The sequence below is a fragment of the Bos javanicus genome, chromosome 21 (genome assembly GCF_032452875.1).
Source record: "Bos javanicus breed banteng chromosome 21, ARS-OSU_banteng_1.0, whole genome shotgun sequence".
NCBI lineage: Eukaryota > Metazoa > Chordata > Mammalia > Artiodactyla > Bovidae > Bos > Bos javanicus.
In genome coordinates this window covers 45,215,202-45,234,953 of record NC_083888.1, presented here as the reverse complement: position 1 = coordinate 45,234,953, position 19,752 = coordinate 45,215,202, and the positions used below count along the sequence as shown (strand labels likewise).

At 34.2% G+C, this 19,752-nt stretch overlaps 1 protein-coding gene across 6 annotated transcripts in view; it reads left to right on the top strand.

Annotated features, from left to right (window-relative positions):
* The window catches only part of RALGAPA1 (Ral GTPase activating protein catalytic subunit alpha 1), a 223,684-nt gene that overhangs the window by 192,834 nt on the left and 11,098 nt on the right, over nt 1-19,752 (top strand). For all 6 annotated transcript variants that reach the window (XM_061394116.1, XM_061394112.1, XM_061394115.1 and 3 more), the window contains 2 exons: nt 595-753; nt 2,073-2,200. In XM_061394116.1, the coding sequence (XP_061250100.1) occupies nt 595-753; nt 2,073-2,200 (287 nt within the window). The remainder of the gene's footprint in view (nt 1-594; nt 754-2,072; nt 2,201-19,752) is intronic.

Below are 19,752 nucleotides of genomic sequence, written 5' to 3'. Positions count from 1 at the left end.
ATAATTTTAATGAACACAATGTCTGATTGCCAAGAACACCTTCATAGGCAAAATTTCATAGGCAAAGAAAACCTGGAAATAAATGTGTTAAGCCAAGTATAATCATCTTTCTCTTACTTCAAAGGTAATTTATGAATTATTTACTTCTTTTACTTCTCTTCCTGTTGCCTCCTTTAGTCCCTTTCACTTTCAGTCATAAGCACTTCCAAAGAGTGGTCAGAAAAAAAGAACAGTCTTAAATCAGTCACTCTTTAAAACACTCTTTTAAACAATTTTTGAAAAGGTTTGGTAGTGGAAAATTGGTGCAATTGCTGGTTAAGAAGAGTGGACTGTATGTGAATCTTTTTTAATCTAATTTCTCTGTTTCCCATTGACTGTAGACAGTTGAAAATTATCTGGTCTTCTGCAGCATCTCCTAACATCTTTTTGAGTGTTTGTGTTTTGCATGTTGTGAAAAATGGTCAAATGAAGTTTTAAAAATATTTTTAAAATTTCTTTCCCTTTTAATCTTTTTCTAGTATGTTGTCAATAGCTGTATGACAATATTCACAGGGCCTTTCTCAAGCACTGTGAACTATTTTCTTGGTTTTCCAGTTGAGACATTTAGGAAATGATGAAGTGCACATTGTTTGGTCAGAGCATACTAGAGACTACAGGAGAGGAATTATTCCTACAGAATTTGGTGATGTCCTTATTGTAATATACCCGATGAAAAACCACATGTTCAGTATCCAGATAATGAAAAAACCAGAGGTAAGAATTCTTTATCTTACATTTTAATAAAATATTTTGAGTTCTATGTGGATTTATGAGTTTCTTTCTCTCAGATGAATTAGGCTATGTAAAAATTGAGAGGAGATGAGACACAGACTCAAGTAGCTATGTGAATTGTCCAAGGTTAGTTCAGAACAAGCTAAAACAGGAAAAACAGATAGAAATGTATTTGAATGGGACAAGGCTAGGTAGCGCCAGAGTGGAAGTTCCTTTACACTAACCTCACAAAAAGACTTAGCTTTATTAACAGGACAATTTAGAGTTTCCTAAAACACAAGGTAATCATTCCCTTTTAGAACAGTATGATTCCTATATTTTTAGTTAATACATTTTGTTAAGGTTACATGATTAGTTATGTCACTTAATAAATGAGAATTCTACAAAGTTTTAAAAAAGCAAGTAGTTCTAGTTGAATGTCTTACACGGCTGAAACACCTGAAGAAGTATTTTCTTTCAAAGAATAAAAGTTTGGCAGTATTTTGGTGTTTGTTTTTGGGGTTTTTTTTGTTTTTTTTTGAGGACATTTTGTTATGGAAAAACTAGTTTTTGACTGTTGATCATGAATCTTCTTGAAATGGATTGTTTCCCGTGTGTGAAACGATGCTTATGGCTTATGGCCAAATTTTTTTAGGATTCATCTAATCAGAGGTCAGCAAATGATGGCCCGTTTCCTGTTGTTTTCATATAACCCACAAGCTATGAATGTTACATTTTTAATGGGTTTTTCTCAGTTGAAAAATTGAAGAATATACAGCAGAGACAATATGTGGCCACAAAACATACAATATTTATTGTATTATCCATAGCTCATTCTTTGCCTTTAGCTGCCATTTGTACTAGCCATATTGAAATGGAATACTTTTGAAAATATCAGTCATTTGATAATAGTGCCAGCTCTTTTTCTAATAAACCATATAATAAAAAAAAATAATGTTTTAGGTTCATTGGTAAAGCTGGCATTGCATGAAAATAATAAAGTAACTTGAAGTGTTGGATTTTTGTATACAATTGAGGCTACAAAAATTAGAAAATTGGTAGGTAGTATAAGTTGTTTAATCAGTTACATGAAGCACATAATTCTTTTGAATGGAACCCCTGTAGACCTTTGGCATTTTTTGTTTTGTTTGTTGTCCTAGTATGAATGACCCATCTTGGCAGAAAATTTGAATAGCATTTCTACTAAAGGAAGAACTAAAGAGGAAGCAGAAAGATTGTTTTATATGCAAACTGTTTTGATTGTTGTTATTTACAGCCTTTTTCCAGTTTGAATTGTTAAATTATTCTAATTTCTCAATCAGGTTCCCTTCTTTGGTCCACTCTTTGATGGTGCTATTGTGAATGGAAAGGTCCTACCTATTATGGTTCGAGCAACAGCTATAAATGCAAGCCGTGCTCTGAAATCGCTGATTCCATTGTATCAAAACTTGTATCCTTTTTAACAGTTGGTTCAACAGTTGTTTTCTACTTTCCAAGGTAACTTCTTTTAATGTGCTAAGACCTATGGAGTTCTTGTTTATTGACATATAGATGATGGAGTGTTCCTCCCCAGTGTTTAAACAGTTACGGTATTTTCTTTTATACAGTTGTAGTCAGTACTTGTCTTTTGGTTAATTAATTAGAGCCCCATCATATACTGCTAATGGTAGTCTGCTAATCTGGATGTGCGGAGATAACCAAAACAGTCATTACAAAGTACTCAGTCTAGTTGAGGAAATATATTGTTTTCAGTATCTATACTGTAATAAGAGTTATGCACAGAATGTTCTGCAAGTTATTATAGCAAGGGGCCTCTCAGCTGGAAGGGATGGTGGTATCAGCAAACACTTCTGAGAATATAAGGCTTGACCCAATCTTGAAGGATAAATGAGTTAATCAGGTAGATGAGATTAAGAAGAGTATTCCAGGCAGAGGGAACAACATAAACAGAAACATGGAAGTATGAGAGGACATGGAGTGTTTTAGAACATGACTTCTGGAGCCAGATTGCCTGGACTCAAATATTGGTCACCTCTTCCTTAGTTCTGCAGCTTGGGCAAGTTATTTAACTTCTCCGCCTCATTTCCTTATCCATAAAATGAAGAATGATAATCATACCTAGCCTATAGTGTATTGAGAACTGAATGAGTCAATATGTGTAAAACTCTTAGAGCACTGCCTGGGACGAAATAGGCACACAGTTTTGTTTTTGTTTTTAATTTTACTTTATTTTTAAACTTTACAATATTGTATTAGTTTTGCTAAATACCGAAATGAATCCGCCACAGGTATACACGTGTTCCCCATCCTGAACCCTCCTCCCTCCTCCCTCCCCATACCCTCCCTCTGGGTCGTCCCAGTGCACCAGCCCCAAGCATCCAGTATCGTGCATCGAACCTGGACTGGCGACTCGTTTCATACGTGATATTATACATGCTTCAATGCCATTCTCCCAAATCTTCCCACCCTCTCCCTCTCCCACAGAGTCCAACAGACTGTTCTATACATCAGTGTCTCTTTTGCTGTCTCATACACAGGGTTATTGTTACCATCTTTCTAAATTCCATATATATGCATTAGTATACTGTATTGGTGTTTTTCTTTCTGGCTTACTTCACTCTGTATAATAGGCTCCAGTTTCATCCACCTCATTAGAACTGATTCAAATGTATTCTTTTTAATGGCTGAGTAATACTCCATTGTGTATATGTACCACAGCTTTCTTATCCATTCATCTGCTGATGGACATCTAGGTTGCTTCCATGTCCTGGCTATTATAAACAGTGCTATGATGAACATTGGGGTACATGTGTCTCTTTCCCTCCTGGTTTCCTCAGTGTGTATGCCCAGCAGTGGGATTGCTGGATCATAAGGTAGTTTTATTTCCAGTTTTTTAAGGAATCTCCACACTGTTCTCCATAGTGGCTGTACTAGTTTGCATTCCCACCAACAGTGTAAGAGGGTTCCCTTTTCTCCACACCCTCTGCAGCATTTATTGCTTGTAGACTTTTGGATCGCAGCCATTCTGACTGGCGTGAAATGGTACCTCATAGTGGTTTTGATTTGCATTTCTCTGATAATGAGTGATGTTGAGCATCTTTTCATGTGTTTGTTAGCCATCTGTATGTCTTCTTTGGAGAAATGTCTATTTAGTTCTTTGGCCCATTTTTTGATTGGGTCATTTATTTTTCTGGAGTTGAGCTGGAGGAGTTGCTTGTATATTTTTGAGATTAGGTGTTTGTCAGTTGCTTCATTTGCTATTATTTTCTCCCATTCTGAAGGCTGCCTTTTCACCTTGCTAATAGTTTCCTTTGTTGTGCAGAAGCTTTTAAGTTTAATTAGGTCCCATTTGTTTATTTTTGCTTTTATTTCCAATATTCTGGGAGGTGGGTCATAGAGGATCCTGCTGTGATATATGTCGGAGAGTGTTTTGCCTATGTTCTCCTCTAGGAGTTTTATAGTTTCTGGTCTTACGTTTAGATCTTTAATCCATTTTGAGTTTATTTTTGTGTATGGTGTTAGAAAGTGTTCTAGTTTCATTCTTTTACAAGTGGTTGACCAGTTTTCCCAGCACCACTTGTTAAAGAGATTGTCTTTAATCCATTGTATATTTTTGCCTCCTTTGTCAAAGATAAGGTGTCCATATGTGTGTGGATTTATCTCTGGGCTTTCTATTTTGTTCCATTGATCTATATTTCTGTCTTTGTAGGCACACAGTTTTAAAAGTTAAATTGTTTTCGTTACTCATTCGTAAAGTGGATTTGTGTCTTCATACACTTTTTCTATATGATTAAAAACATTTCACTTATTTCTCTTCTACATAATAAACTGTAGATGTTAAGCTTTACAAGGAAGGCTTTTTAAAATACCCTATTGCATGTGAAATAGATGTATCATAAGTCTGCAGCATATGTTTTCTTCTTTTAAGAAACATTGACTTAAGTAACCTGATTTCTGTGTAATTTCTCATGTATTCTGACAGTGTGGAATAGAATTATAGGTAGATTCTGATGTGTTACATTGATTAATTAAGCTTAGTGACATTTATATAGCATTTCTTATTTGTAGTGGTTACATCTTCATTTACTTCTAGTTGAAAACTCAGATTTGAAGTGGTCATTGTTATGAAATGTAAAGATTCAGTTTATTATTTCCTGAATATCTCTAGAAAGCTTATTATGCATAAACTAATTTTGTCCACATTGTCAGCTCTACTACAATTGTCGTCTTTGTGACCTTTGCCTCTTGATAGTTCCCCTGATCCTGATGTTCATCCTGAGGTTAGTGTTTTCCATCATTTGATTTAAGACACAGTAGAAAGAATGCCTTTATTTTTTTTTTAATTTTAATTGGAGGATAATTATTTTACAGTATTGTGATGGTTTTTGCCATACATTGACATGAATCAAACACAGGTATACATGTGTCCCCCCATCTTGAACCCCTCTCTCCCTTTTCTCCCCTCCCTATCCCTCTGGGTTGTCCCAGAGCACCAGCTTCGGGTACCCTTCTTCATGCTTCGAATTTGGACTGGTTGTCTCTTTTACATATGGTAATATACATGTTTCAGTGCTATTCTCTCAAGTCATCCCACCCTCACCTTCTCCCACTGAGTCCCAAAGTCTGCGTGTCCTTTGCTGTGCTACATGTAGGGTCGTTGGTGCCATCTTTCTAAATTCCATATATATGCATTATATACAGTAATATACAGTATTTGGGATTGCTGGATCCTATGGCAGTTCGTTCCGTTTTTAAGGAATCTCCACACTCTTCTCCATAGTGGCTGTACCAGTTTGCGTTCCCACCAAGAGTGTAAGAGGGTTCCCTTTTCTCCATACCCTCTCTAGCATTTATTGTTTGTAGACTTTTTGATGCTGGCCATTCTGACTGGTATATGGTGATACCTCAGTGTGGTTTTGATTTGCATTTCTCTAATAATGAGCAGTGTTGAGCATCTTTTCGTGTGTTTATTGGCCATCCATATGTCTTCTTTGGAGAAATGTGTGTTGTATTTTGGAGATTAATTCTTTGTCAGTTGTTTCATTTGCTATTATTTTCTCCTATTCTGAAGGCTGGCTTTTCACCTTATAGTTTCCTTCGTTGTGCAAAAGCTTCTAAGAATGCCTTAAATCTTTTGGGAAAGTGATGAGAGTGCGATTAGAGTGTAATACAAACCTCTACTTGCTTCTAGTGTCAATAGGAACTCAATTTATTGAACTAACACAAACTGTTTCTGGCCTGAGAGACAAACAGCATGTAAGATGCACATCTTACTAAGTAGTTCAAGTATAGCAATGAAAAGTGAGGATATGGCTTAATTTCCTTTACCTGCACCTCTTGAGGACTATTTCCCATTTGCATATTACACTAGAGGTATAATAGCTGGATTTGCAGTTAGAAACATTGATTTTAACCTGAGGTCTGCCTTGTGATCATAGTCAAGTCCCAGAATCTCTAACCCTAACTTTCTTCATCTTTAAAAACAAACATGCTAATAACCATCTCAGAATTGTGGCAAAGAATAAATGAGATAATGAATTTTAGATGCGCCTAGTAAATGAAATAAGGTACATTATTTTGTGCCGTGATTAATTCTGTTATGTGTAAAGATTACAGTCAATATAAAACAACTCTACCCAACAGCAAGGAATTGCCTAATTGGGTTTTTATATTTGGTTGGTTGGTCGGTTAATTGATTGAATTGGATTTTCAGGCTTGTTTCATGAAGTTCTTATAGTTAATCTTGCTGAGACATTAATAGATACTACACTGGAGAAAATTCTAAGATGAAGAGAGAGAATTTAACATGAAAACAGTAAACATGAACACTTTACCCAGCAGATGTGAGGAACTTCTATCAGGAAAACCACTTCAGCAACAATCAGTAAAAATATTAAATCAAATCAAACAAGTTTTTCTTGACTTAGAAGCTTGAATTTAGAAGCTGTATAGAAGTTGTTTCCCCATAATATTTAAGTATATTGTAGAGATACTCTTAGCCTTTGCTGATCTGAAGAACTATATTCTCTTTTCACAAAGGTTCACAAAGGTGTATATTAATTTTAAATATTGAGGGAATTGACAATATAGATAGATTACTTGATTTTTAAGCGGAAGTTTACATAATAAATTACAACTAGATGGTTTCATTTTAAGATACTAAAGTATAGATCTCCTTTCATTTTAAATAGTGAATATTTCAGAAATAATAAAATTTTAAATATGTAGTTTTGACAAATTCAGATAAGCTCACATTAAGGAAAAAAATCATGTATTCTAAAACAGATCAATAAAGCTTATGAGAAATTACAATAAAAATTGAGATCTCAATAGGCTTTGAAAACCATCAGGTTCTATTTTAATCCTCAGAAATGGAGTAAAAGAATATGTAATAAACTCAATTATATTTGGATAATTGAACTGCTGTGTCAGTTATTTTATGCCCAATAAAAGTACCCACTAAGATTCCACAGCATAAATTGTGCTATTTATGATCATTAAATACAGCTTAAATTTTATCCTAGGAACATCTTCTGTATCTATGAATCTAATGCTGTTCACTAAACGAGGACAATATTGATTGTCATACGCTGCCCAAATCGATCATGCTGGCAGCCAGAATTACAGTAATCTGTCAGTATTGATGACTGTCTTTCAAGCTTTGAAACCTCTCCTTCACTTCACTTGTCATTTCTTGCATTACTTGTACTTGAAAAGCATTTCCTTACAACTTCTGACTTTCTCAGCTAGGTTTTGTTGGGTTTTTTGTTTTTTTTTTTTTTTTGTCTCGAGCTCAATTTGTTGGTTTGATCATGCAGTTAGAATTGAAATGCATCACTGGGGAGGAAGAGTAGGCACATTCTGGGTAACCACTGGACCTGAGGACTATTTCAGGTTGATGTTTAGCCATCATTTAGTAGTTACCTGTTGAAAGAGAGTGTATGTGTGTTTTGGTGTGGGGTTTGGGGTTTTTTTAGATGTTTTTGACTTTTTTGTAAGAATATAATTCTAAAACATCAATTTCATGATTAAAAGTCATATCATGGCTTTTTCTTAAATAAAAATTTTAAATTATTTGTTTTGATTCCAGAGACATTAAGACTGTGTATAAATGTTAAATATGTTGATATTATATACATCCTATTTTTCTTTAATGTGAGACCTATTATACATAGAAAATTTTCAGAAGTTATAGTATATAATCATATTGTATTTGGGTTCTCAGAGAAGCAATCAGTAGGATGTGTGTTCTTAAGTATATATAGAGAGAGAGGTTGATTTTAAGGAATTGACTCACATGGTTGTGGGTACTGGCAAGTCTGAAATCTGTGGGAGTTAGGGTAGAGATAGTAATCACACCTAAAAATTACCTTCAGAGCAACATCTAAGCTGGTATTTAACCAAAAACTGGGTACCATGGCCTAGCCAAGTTGACATAAAATTAACCATCTCCCATGTCTTAGTTTTCTTAAGTTTTCTTCTTAGCCTTTCTTACTCCAAGATATAATTTGAAAAAAGTTTTATCAGTCTTAAATATGATGAATAATTAGTTTAACCACCACCAGGTAAGAAGATAGAACTATACTGTTTTTCTTCTATCAAAAATATTTATTGATCACTTACATAGTAATGGTAAATATTTTGAGAGAAATGCAAAGACAAATCAGATGGTAATCTCTTATAAAGTTTATAATTTAATAGGAGAGAGAATATATATTTACACTAAAAATTACACAAGGTAAAATGTGTCACGGTCAGGTTGTAGATAAAATGCTTTGGGAGTCCTGAAGAAAAAACCATTACTTTGGAGTCAGAAAACTAGGGAAGAATGTGTAGAAAATCTGGGCCTCAAAGGTGAGATTTGAGTAGGTGGAATGGAGCATGTCTGTTATAATCCTTGCCGTTTATATTTTTAGATTTTTATGTATATATGTGTATAATACATATGTAATATTCTGAAATATACATTATAAGGGATATTATGAAACTAAATGGTTATCTTTTAAAAAAACACTTTCCTCCTAGATTTAATATTCTTCCCTACCAAACCAATATCATTTGATTTCTTCTAATCTGTTTAGATTTGACTTTTTTCGTAAATGCCAGAAATGGGTTTCTGTTTAACTTTATCAGACAAATTACCAGAAGTCAATGATCATTCTTCAATTAGTCACAGTTTGTTATCCCTGCAGTTCTGCTACTCAAATGTAAAGAACCTGTTGCAAAAGTATAAGAGCCAAAACGAAATGAAATGTAATTGATTGGCTCCGCTAATGCAGTTTGCCATTCATTACGATAGAACATTATAAAACCTCTTAGGGAGGCCCATCAATATTGCTGCCATTTCATGTTAGAAGAAAGTGAGTTTATTGAGAAACTACATAAATTTATATATCTACTGTCTTTTGTAGATCATTTCCTCCAAAGATAATATTGATAAATACAGACTATCCTAAGTCCTTAATTATAAATTAATTATTTTTTAAAGTGTGGCAGCTGACTGTTGGGAAATCAGCATGGGCTTCAGAATCCAGAACCGTTTATTAAGTGTGTCACTGTCTTTCTGTCTGATTTTTATTTAATCTGTAAAAAGAGTACCAAACTCAGGAATGTTGTAAGGATTAAATGAGATTATCCATATGAAGCACTAAGCAGCCTGTCTGCCATGTAGCAAGAGCTCAGAAAATGTGCTTTTACATATTATTATACTTTAACATGTATTGACAGATGAAGTATTTTTATCCTATTCTGATAGGAAAAGAAAGCACTACCAGCATCTTACCTGTTTTGTCACATCCAGCATGACAGTATGGTCCGCATATGGTCCAATCTAGATAGTTGGGTTATATCATAGTACACCAGAAAGAAACTAGAAAACTATCAGGTGATTGTCCAACTTTTCCGTAAAAACAAAACTTGAAGTTTCTCTACTTCTGTATCTTTACGAACTTCTGACCTGTGCTAGAAAGGAACTTTTTCTCTATTAAACCCTTATGTTGTTGATATTAGTGACAAAGATGCACTAGTGTGCCTACGTTATTATTAAGTATACCTACTACATAATATGTAAGTTTTATTCTAGTCTTCTTTAAAAAATAAAAAACAGTAGTAGATTCATATGCTATTTGGGGATTTCAGAGAGCAAAGAATGAAGGATGTAAAGCTGAAATTACTCTAACCTTGTTTAATGAAGGAATTGCAGTGCTTTTAATCCATTAATTTCCTTTACTAAATATAAGGGATTTTGCTATTGAATTTTTAGTAACTCAATAATGGAATTAAAATTAAACTATGGATCACAGATCTCCGCATTTTCTTCTAACTGCTTTTCCTCTCAAACACTAGAATACAGCCTATTTAAATCTTAACTTTTGCTTGCCAAACCACTGTTACCGTCCATCTGTTCATGCCAATTGTAAAGAAGGTTCGGTTTTTAGTGAAGCTTTGCATTTCACATAAGGTATGTGAAGTGAAATTTCACAAGGGACATGATGGATCCTGATTCTTAGTGATAAACCTTTGGGGCCATCAGGGTTGGCATATGGTCCAGTATGATATGAAGGCTTGGGTTCCCTGGCTTCACTTCTTTGGCGTGAAGCTGATAAAACCTGGCTCTTGAGTATTATTTCACTGGACACCAATCATGGGCAGCAGGAACTGCCCATTTAACTCTCTGTGGGAAGGAAGCCCAGAGAGCATTCACAATGGTACCATTGTCGAGTTGCAAACTGCTCTGAACAGCTTGACGGCACTAGGGAGGAGGGGAAGGGGTTGCTTTACTAATTGCTGTTGAGAAAAAGAGAAGCAGCAAAATAGCTGTTGTAGAACTGATGTTTCTACATTTACTTATTCTCTCTTGATAAAGGTGTTGATTTTTATTTAGCACATACCTGCTATCAAAAAGAAAGCAAATAAATATATTTAAGCAACCACCTGTAGTAATTCCGTTAACAGCCCACAAAATTATAGCAGAGCAAAAATCAGTTTTCCTTTAGGATATTTTTATGTTTAAATGAAATGAAAATAATGTTTTGTAATCTTGATAGAAATTTAAAATAAAGGACAGTGGGTTAAAACCACCAAAGTTTTTACATCACATAAGGTTAGAGACAAATTTGACTTAATTTCCTTTACTGTGTGCTTTTAACAATTCCTGAATATCATCTGAATATATATAAGCTATACTGATACAGAAATATAAATCAATTTTATGCATAACAGTCACAAATCTTAAGATTAAATACTAGATTTATCATTTAAATGAGGTGATGCCTGTTTCAGTCACTCATGATTATCTTTCTCTCCTTGAATTCTATTTTGGATATCTTTTTTAAAAGTGAGTCAGTGTATGCTGTAATATTTATATAAACACCACTCTAGGTCTTTACATTTTCTTCTGGTCAGTCTAATCAAGCAGTTGGAAGTTCTCATGCAAAAACAATGATGTACAACTTAAAAAAATATTAAAAGCTTATTTCAGCCCCCAAGATCCTGACCCCATAATATATTTCCATAGATGATTCTTTTTTTCCAGCAGAAATTAAGTTGACTAAATTATACTGCAGTATTGTAATTTATACAACATGTCCTTTCAAAGGATCAGGGAGAGTTATTTTAAGAAAAGTTTTTCAATCTATAGATTTTTAAAATTTTGATGTCCTTGCTAAACTGAAGGAAAATCAAATGCATGTTTTATAAAATTAGTAGCATTCTGTAAAATTTAACTACTATTCCATCTCTCATATCCGCTTAAATTGTTTTAGTAAATGAGCATCCAGTGCAATATTTCAAAAACAGTAATTCATTGAATACCCATTCTTCCTTTTACTACAGAATAGATTATAGTTAAGTCAAGATTAATGGGTAGATTTTAATGTTAAAGTCCTGTCTCTGAGCCTATTATTCCCTGGGGGCATATAGTGCATTAGTTTAAGCCAATATATTGTTTATCATAGATTCTATGACACTGTCTTAAATGATGGTTTGCTGTACCCTGTAACTATTTACCATGATAATAAATCACTTTGTGTACTCCCAATAATTATAGCATTTAAACAGAATCTTAATTAAGTTAGTGCACATTTAGGTAGAGATAACACTTAAGTAATTGTACACTGTAAAATTTCACTTAGTTATTTTTTCCCTTTTTGCAGTCTTCTGACATAACCCAAGTTTAGTATTTATTCCAAACACATTGATTTCCTTAACTTAATGTATTGAAATTTTTGTTCCTAAAAGGAAAAAACACAAGTGATTGTTTCTAATTTTCCCTCAATATTTTAAAAATTCTTACTCTAATACTTAGTAGTTCTGAAGCAGTTCTCTGTTGACTGTGAAAGTCTCATTATTACTTAGTGATAATATTTTCAAGCAGATCTTACTGAGAATGAGAGTACAAAATTTTAATTGTATTAAATTTGAAATCCAAGTAACTTAGTTTTTCTTGTAGATGATTTGGTTTATACAGCTTTCATGAAAGTGAAACATATACATATTTGATAATGTTAGTGCTTTTTAGAAGCTGCCAATGATTATTGGATTATTAAATCAGGAAGGATTTTCAGAACCTTTAGGTAGGTTTAAATTTTTAATTCTATTTATTTAAGGTTAATCTTTTTAAGTGTGTTTACATAAATTTTGTTATATAGAATTGGGTTTATCAACTTTTTACTTACTGTTTTCACTTAATAATTGACTGATTTATGAGCAATTATATATGATCCAAATTTTATACAACTCCAGCTTTCAATAATAGGACTATCCTCACAGTGCCTTAGCACCTGTTATGGATTTTGAGTCATCTGGCAGCCCATGGGACTTAGATAAAGAAGTACCAGGTGTCCTGCCTGTCTCCTAATTGAGACGCAGTGAAAACAATATAGACTTGGCAGTATGGTTAAAAGGATGGATTAAAGCCCAGCTTTGTCTACTCTGACAAATCACAGCTTTTCCTTCATGGTGTAGATAGTATCAACTACTAAAGAATTTCATTAATATTAGACATCATAAAAATCATACACAATTATTTGTCATAACCTGTTGTGGATTTTCAGAATTTCTGTTTAACAATTCTAAGATTCATGCTGTTTATGTAGGAGAATTTTATTTTTACTGCATATGAACTAGACTCCATGTTCCTTAAAGAAATTAGTTGCTGTAGGAAAGAAATGGAGTGTTAATTTACTAGATCTTTATAAAGTAAGCAATATACCTTACTTTTATCTTATAAAGGAGCGGTGCCTTTTAGTCTGTGGGATACTTCATTGCCCTGTGTATTTCAGGAAGGTATCCCACTTTACTCCTGATAATAATAGTCATGAGATCCTTGAGTTGTACTTATAAAATGTATCTACCTATATACTATATCTCATTAAAATTCTAATTTTCCATTATGTTTTCAAGATCCTATAATGATACTACTTCAGAATGTTTGAAAATATTTCATGGCCTTTTAGAACTGAAAAGCCAAATGTGGTTTATTTTCTCATTTTTTAGGTCATGTTATAGATTTTTACTATACTATACATATGGAATTCAACTATATAAACAAACATTTTTTGAAAATTGCCAATCTTAGAAGTTAAGCTAATAGTCATTGTGTTGGCCATCCCTGAGCTGACTAAAATGCCTTTTATACTTTTTTTTCCATCTAAAATTCGTATCATTGAGATAGTCTGTAGAAAAGCACTGGACTCTCAAATGACCAAGGTTCTAGTCCCAACTACCAGTCAGTCAGCAGCTTTGTTTTTCTAAGCAAATCTTTATATTCTCCTTCAAGGCAAAGCTTATTGTTGAATAAGCATTTTGCTGAGTTTCCTGAAATTAATGTTGGTAGATCTTTGTTGTATCCTTCCTCAAGTTCTGACTTGTCCTAAAATATTCTCTATAAATGATGCCTTGGGATCAGTCCTCTCAAGATTGCCTTTTTAAAACCTTAAATATTTAAATTCCCAAGTATTTTTTTCAAGGATATTTTTACCTCTCTTCTTAGAGTGTACAGAGCAGTTTTGGATATCTGCCTAAAATGATTTTGAAAATACCTTTCATTTTATTTTATCTACAGAGATATTCCCAGTTTCTTTCCTTTTCTCCCTTCACTGCAGATGGCCACTTGGATGATAAGTAGAATTGATGAAAAATTTTTTAATTTGTTAAAAAAAAAATTATCCCAACCAGTGGGACAAAATGTTTATTTCAGTGCTAAATTGTAATGAGTTGTGATTACGTTGAACATTATAGCATTTCTTCTGTGGGCAGTTATTTTATGTTAATATCAGCTTTCTTTTAATGTTATACCTTACATAGGTATACACAGTGCTTTACTCACTTCTTTCCAAAAAAAGTCAGCTAGATTAAGGATAGGGGTAGAACCAAACTCTTCCTCATAAGTAAGATTCAAACTCTATCTCTAAATTCAATCTTAGGAAGGTCCCAACTATATTTGCCCCAAGGGGTTTGTCTCTGGAGAGCCTAATTGGGATTAGAGGAAGCAGGCTCTCTGCATAAGTGAAGTCGCTCAGTTGTGTCCTACTCTTCACTACCCCATGGATTGTAGCCTACCAGGCTCCTCCATCCATGGAATTTTCCAGGCAGAAATACTGGAGTGGGTTGCCATTTCCTTCTCCAGGGGATCTTCCCAACCCAGGGATTGAACCCAGGTCTCCTGCATTGTAGGCAGACACTTTACCATCTGAGCCACCAGGGAAGTCAACAGGCTCCTAATCAATTATCAACCAACTTGATTCATTCCTTCTATAGTTTATAAACAGTCAAGGAGTACTACTGGATCTTGTACTAGGTGCTGGAGATATTAAGATAGAATGGCATGGCCTCTGCCTTCAGACATTAGTCTCCCACTAGTTTATTAGAAGAACAAGCATGAGGAAAGAGGCACACTTGGTGCTTAACAGCTGGCTCTGGAGAGCAGGAAGAGGCTCGATTGGTGGCATTTATTGAGTTCCATGATGTGAAAACTCCCACCAGAGTCAATACCAAGCTACCAACCATCTTGCAAACTTTGTAAATAAGGTAGGTAGTATTCACAAAAAAATTTAAGTCACTATGCAAAACTCTCTCTCTTCCTGCAATTACCATTCTTGGAATTTTCTATAGAGAGAAGGCAGACGAAATTCCTAACTGGTAAAACAGCAAAGAAACCACATTCCTATGAGTGTGGGCAAGTGCTTACTGCATTAGGAATTTCAGAATGGGCCTTGAATCCCTGAGGCTGTGCTGTCAAGCACAGATACAGATACTTCATACTTTGCCTTTACTCAAAAAGGAGTCAGTAGGGGTTTTGTTTGTTTTGGAAAGAAAACATTAAACTTGAATTTAAGAGGAATTAGTTAGGCAGTGATAGGCCTTTGATGTCTGCTTATAATTTTCATAACACCTTTTTATGAAAAATTATACTTTATATTCGTTCTTACATATTACATGTGTACACACATATACACATATATAAACACACATACATACACACACAAGTTTCAATTTCTTTGAAACTAGTCACAAATTACATTGGACATATAAATCCCCTGATTACACTGTATTGTTAAGAAAATTATTATGGAGAATGAAAAATTAAAAACCAAATCTACCTTTAAAAAAAATTACCTTTTGTCTGTTTTTCCTATACATTAGTAAAGTTGAAATAAGTGGCACTAATTAACTATTTACCATCTCTTTTCTTCATATTCTCTTTTTTCTCATGAGAAATCAGTTTTCTCAGAATAACTCAGAAGTTCCTCTTGTACGTACCATAGACAAGTTTTATCAAAGCATTCTTGCAAATGAATGCATGTATATATTTCTTAAACTGGTACTGAAAAGTGTCCACATGGAGACAACACTTGCTATTTATTACGTTGGTGCAAACATAATTGTGGTTTCTGACCGTGAATTTTAAATCATAACTAGGCTCCAATGGATCTTTATTAGTCAAAATAAAAACCATTACAATCAACACATTATTTAGTAACGAGAAATAAGTTGGTTTATTCCTAAAGCATAAAAATATGTTGTTTTGGGATTCAATGAACTCTTGGAAAGAATTTTCTGCATTCTGCTGGTTGTGGAAGCATTTTCCCTGCAAGAAATTGTAGAGATTCTTGAAGAAGTGGTCGCTGGTGAGAGATCAGGTGAATATGGCGGATGAGGCAAAACTTAGTAGCCCGATTCAGTCAACTTTAGAAGTGTCGGTTGTGTGACACGCACTTGGGCGTTGTCATGGAGAATTGGGCCCTTTCTGTTGACCAGTGCTGGCTGCAGTTGTGGCAGTTTTTAGTGCATCTCATCGATTTGCTGAGCATACTTCCCAGTTATAATGGCTTCACTGAGATTCAGAAAGCTGTAGTGGATCAGATGGGCAGCAGACCACCAAACAGTGACCATGACTTTCTTTGGTGCAAGTTTTGCTTTGGGAAGTGCTTTGGAGCTGCTTCTTGGTCTCACCACACTAAGTTGGGCATTGCCAGTTGTTGTATAAAATCCACTTTTTGTTGCCTGTCACAGTCTGATCAAGAAATGCTTCATTGTTGTTGCATAGGATTAGAGAAGACAGCACTTCAAAACAATGTTTTTATTTCTGGTCAACTCATGAGCACCCACTTATCGAACTTCTTCATTTTTCCAATTTGTTTCAAATGCCGAAAGACCATAAAATGGTTGATGTTGAGTTCTTCCGCAACTTCCCATGTAGTTGTGATATGACCAGCTTTGATGGTCTCTCTCAAATGGTTGTTGTCAACTTCAGATGGCCAGCCACTACACTCCTCATCTTCAAGCCTCGCGTCTCCTTTGCAAAACTTCTTGAACCAGCACTGCACTGTACATTCGTTAGCAGTTCCTGGGTCAAATGAGTTGTTGATGTTGTGAGTTGTCTCTGCTGCTTTACGACTGATTTTGAACTCAAATAAGAAAATTGCTCGAAATTGCTTCTTATCTAACATTATTTCCATAGTCTAAAATAAATGTAAACAGCAAGTAATAAGTCAGCAAAAAAAAAAAAAAGCAAGAGTTGCAAATTAAGATGATGTATAACATAACGACATTAATTTAGAATGTGTTCCAGTATCAAACGGCAAATTTCAACAGTGCAAAAACCGCACTTCTGCACCAACCTGATAGAAGGACTTGAGTCAGAGGTCAAAATAACTGTTTTTAACATTCACATTAAGATGTGGCACAGAGAATTCATGCATCTCTTTCCAGGAGTGGGCTGAAATTGAACCCTAGTTTCATGACAGCTGATCTTGATCCAGTGACACAGGGCCATTATTTATTATTTCACATGTAAGTTTAAAATCAAAAGTAGTTACTTAAAATGCATACTGATGTTAACATTGTGTTAATGAAGTACAGATTGGGTTTAAACTATTTATACTATAAAAAATATTTAGTTCCTTTTTCTTATTTTTAGAATGGGTAATACTCCTTCCCCCCATTTCTGCTTTTGCAGAAAGTAGAAGGAAAGGAGGATTAGTGGATAATTATATTGCTGTGATTGCAGCACCTGTGTGTTATTTCTTTTGATTGGCTAGTTCTGTATTAAAGATTCCTACCAGCCAAAAGTCTCCTTCATCAAATGGTTTTTTACTAGCTAGTTTTGGCTTGGGTTGTTTTAGATTTGCAACAAAAACTGTCTTAATTCAACTTAGACTTGTACTTTAAGTTTTACTCTGAATTTGTAAGTATGCCATCACCTTTTTAGCATCTCACCCATTTCATTTGTAATTTCAATGCCAATGGCAACATACAATTGCAGTAGGAATATAGCTTGAATTGTTATTATCCATCAGGTTTGTGTAGGCCACTCAATTTGTAGGTACTAATAACTCTTCCCTAGAGAGCTGCCTTTTAAGGAGTAAGTGGGTAACCTATTTTAAGGACATGTAGGAATTAACTGTTTGGAATTATGGTTACCATTGCAGATGCTAACATCACTGTTTGGAACTTTATAATCATCTTAGTCACAAAAGGCTCCTTGTTTGTGGACTCAGGATTATGGTTTAAGTACTTAAAGTTCAGTATATCACCTTAATATATGTTTTCCAAAGTAAAAGAAGAAAAGACGTAAGTATGTAGATTGGGTTGCTTTGATATTATTGTTTGTGCTTTATTTGACTACAGCAAACTTGGAAAATTAAAAAGAATTTAGCTTTTAGAATGTGGTTTACTGTAGTCTACTGTTACTAAGCTATTTTCTGAAAATAATCCCCCAAAAGGAAACTGCAGACATCACCGTTACAGTTTTTCATTTAAATTCAACCATCAGTGATTGTTTTCCTTTACTCTGCCACCTATACTTGGACTTTAAAAATTGTTTAGTGAGCATTGTTACCTCTAATGTTTTTTTGCAATTTTATTAAATACATCATGTGGTTTTTCTACAAAATGAATACATTATGTCTAGATAATTTCAGTTTGTATAGTTTTATATATTGAAGTTTCTTCAGAGTTTTATGAATCACCTTTTATATAGTAAAATAGAATTATACCCCAAAATGTATCTTTTCTAGATATTCATTTCTTGTTCTAATAAATTTTACTACTTTGGAAGTATTCTCCTTGCTTTAGAAATACTAAATTTGCTTTCTCTCTGCCTAATTTTTGTGTAAACTCTAAATATAATAAGATAAAGTAAAATATTTCATTTATAGGCCCTCTGAAAGTAGAGCATTTTAAAAGCAGGTAGGTGTCTCCACCCTACTTTTCATGAAGCATTTTACCCATTCAAGCAGACTTTTAAAAACAGCTTGTTTTGATAGCAGACTGTTCTCCTGTGGGCCTTCAGCCTTTGCTTCCTGGCAGCACCTTTGGTGCGAAAAGAGAGTGATCAATTGGGAGACTATCAGTGCCAGCATGCATAGAGTGATAAGTTAACACACCACTGGGAATTTCTAGGGCCCACCAAGATACTTCACTTCTAATGTGCTAACAAGCTCATTTTTCTACCTCTTGCCTCTTCAGTTATTTTTTTTCTCAGAAGAGCTTAGAAGTTGAGTGCATCAGGCATAATGAAAAGCTCTGTAGGAGGGAGAAGCAATAACCCCATTTTTCCCTTTTCAGCCAAATAGAAAATTAGTTTCTGGTAATACACAAAGGCCAGTATTTTTTGTACAAGGGGCACTGCTGTGAATCAAAGGACTCTATTAACTGCAGAAAATTCGGCAGCTGTGAATCTCCCCCAATGAAAAAAGTACTTTCCAACAAGTTGTGAGATATGTGGTATTATTTAGATTGAACCATCAGTTTCATCCCCTTTCATTTATAACCATATACTCTCTTTTAAAAGTGCTATATTACTTTTCTAGGTTAACACTCAAAAATGTCTGCATGATCCTTCTATAAAATCCTTACTGCTGATCATTTTAATATAGCATCTTTTCCTGTTGCTCCCCATTGCAGGAGTGAAATTATTTTGAAGTTCAGCCCCAGAAGTGAAAATAATGGATTATAAGGAATTGGAATTAAGATTATTTGAATATTTGATACATAAAATGTAGTATAAGAGATTACTCAAATCATTTAGATGGCAAAAGACATCACAGTCTTAAGTGCATAATGAATATAGACTTAACTTTGTTTCTCTCGATAATGCCTTGTAAATGCAACTTGCTATGGGATCTCCCACTGAATTAACATTTTAAATTATCTTCCTCTCAAATTTTTTTCTTGGTCTTGATTATAGACCTGGTCTACAGTTTAAAGAACTGAAGAACAACAATTGAATTGCAATTTTAAAAAGAGAGAATAATGAATTTTGAGGGTAAAATATTAAAATGGGTTTTAGCAAAAATTCAGTGAATAGAGAAGAAGCAATAGGCAAATTTTTATTATCCTTCATACTTATTTATATGTTTTATGTAAAGCCTATCAACATAGCACACTGAGTACAGCAGGAAAACTTTCAAAAGTTGTGGCAGAAAGGTTAACTGATTTCTCAGTTCAGGAACTATACGACATGAAGTCAGCATGTGAGTTTTTCCTGATAATTGTATG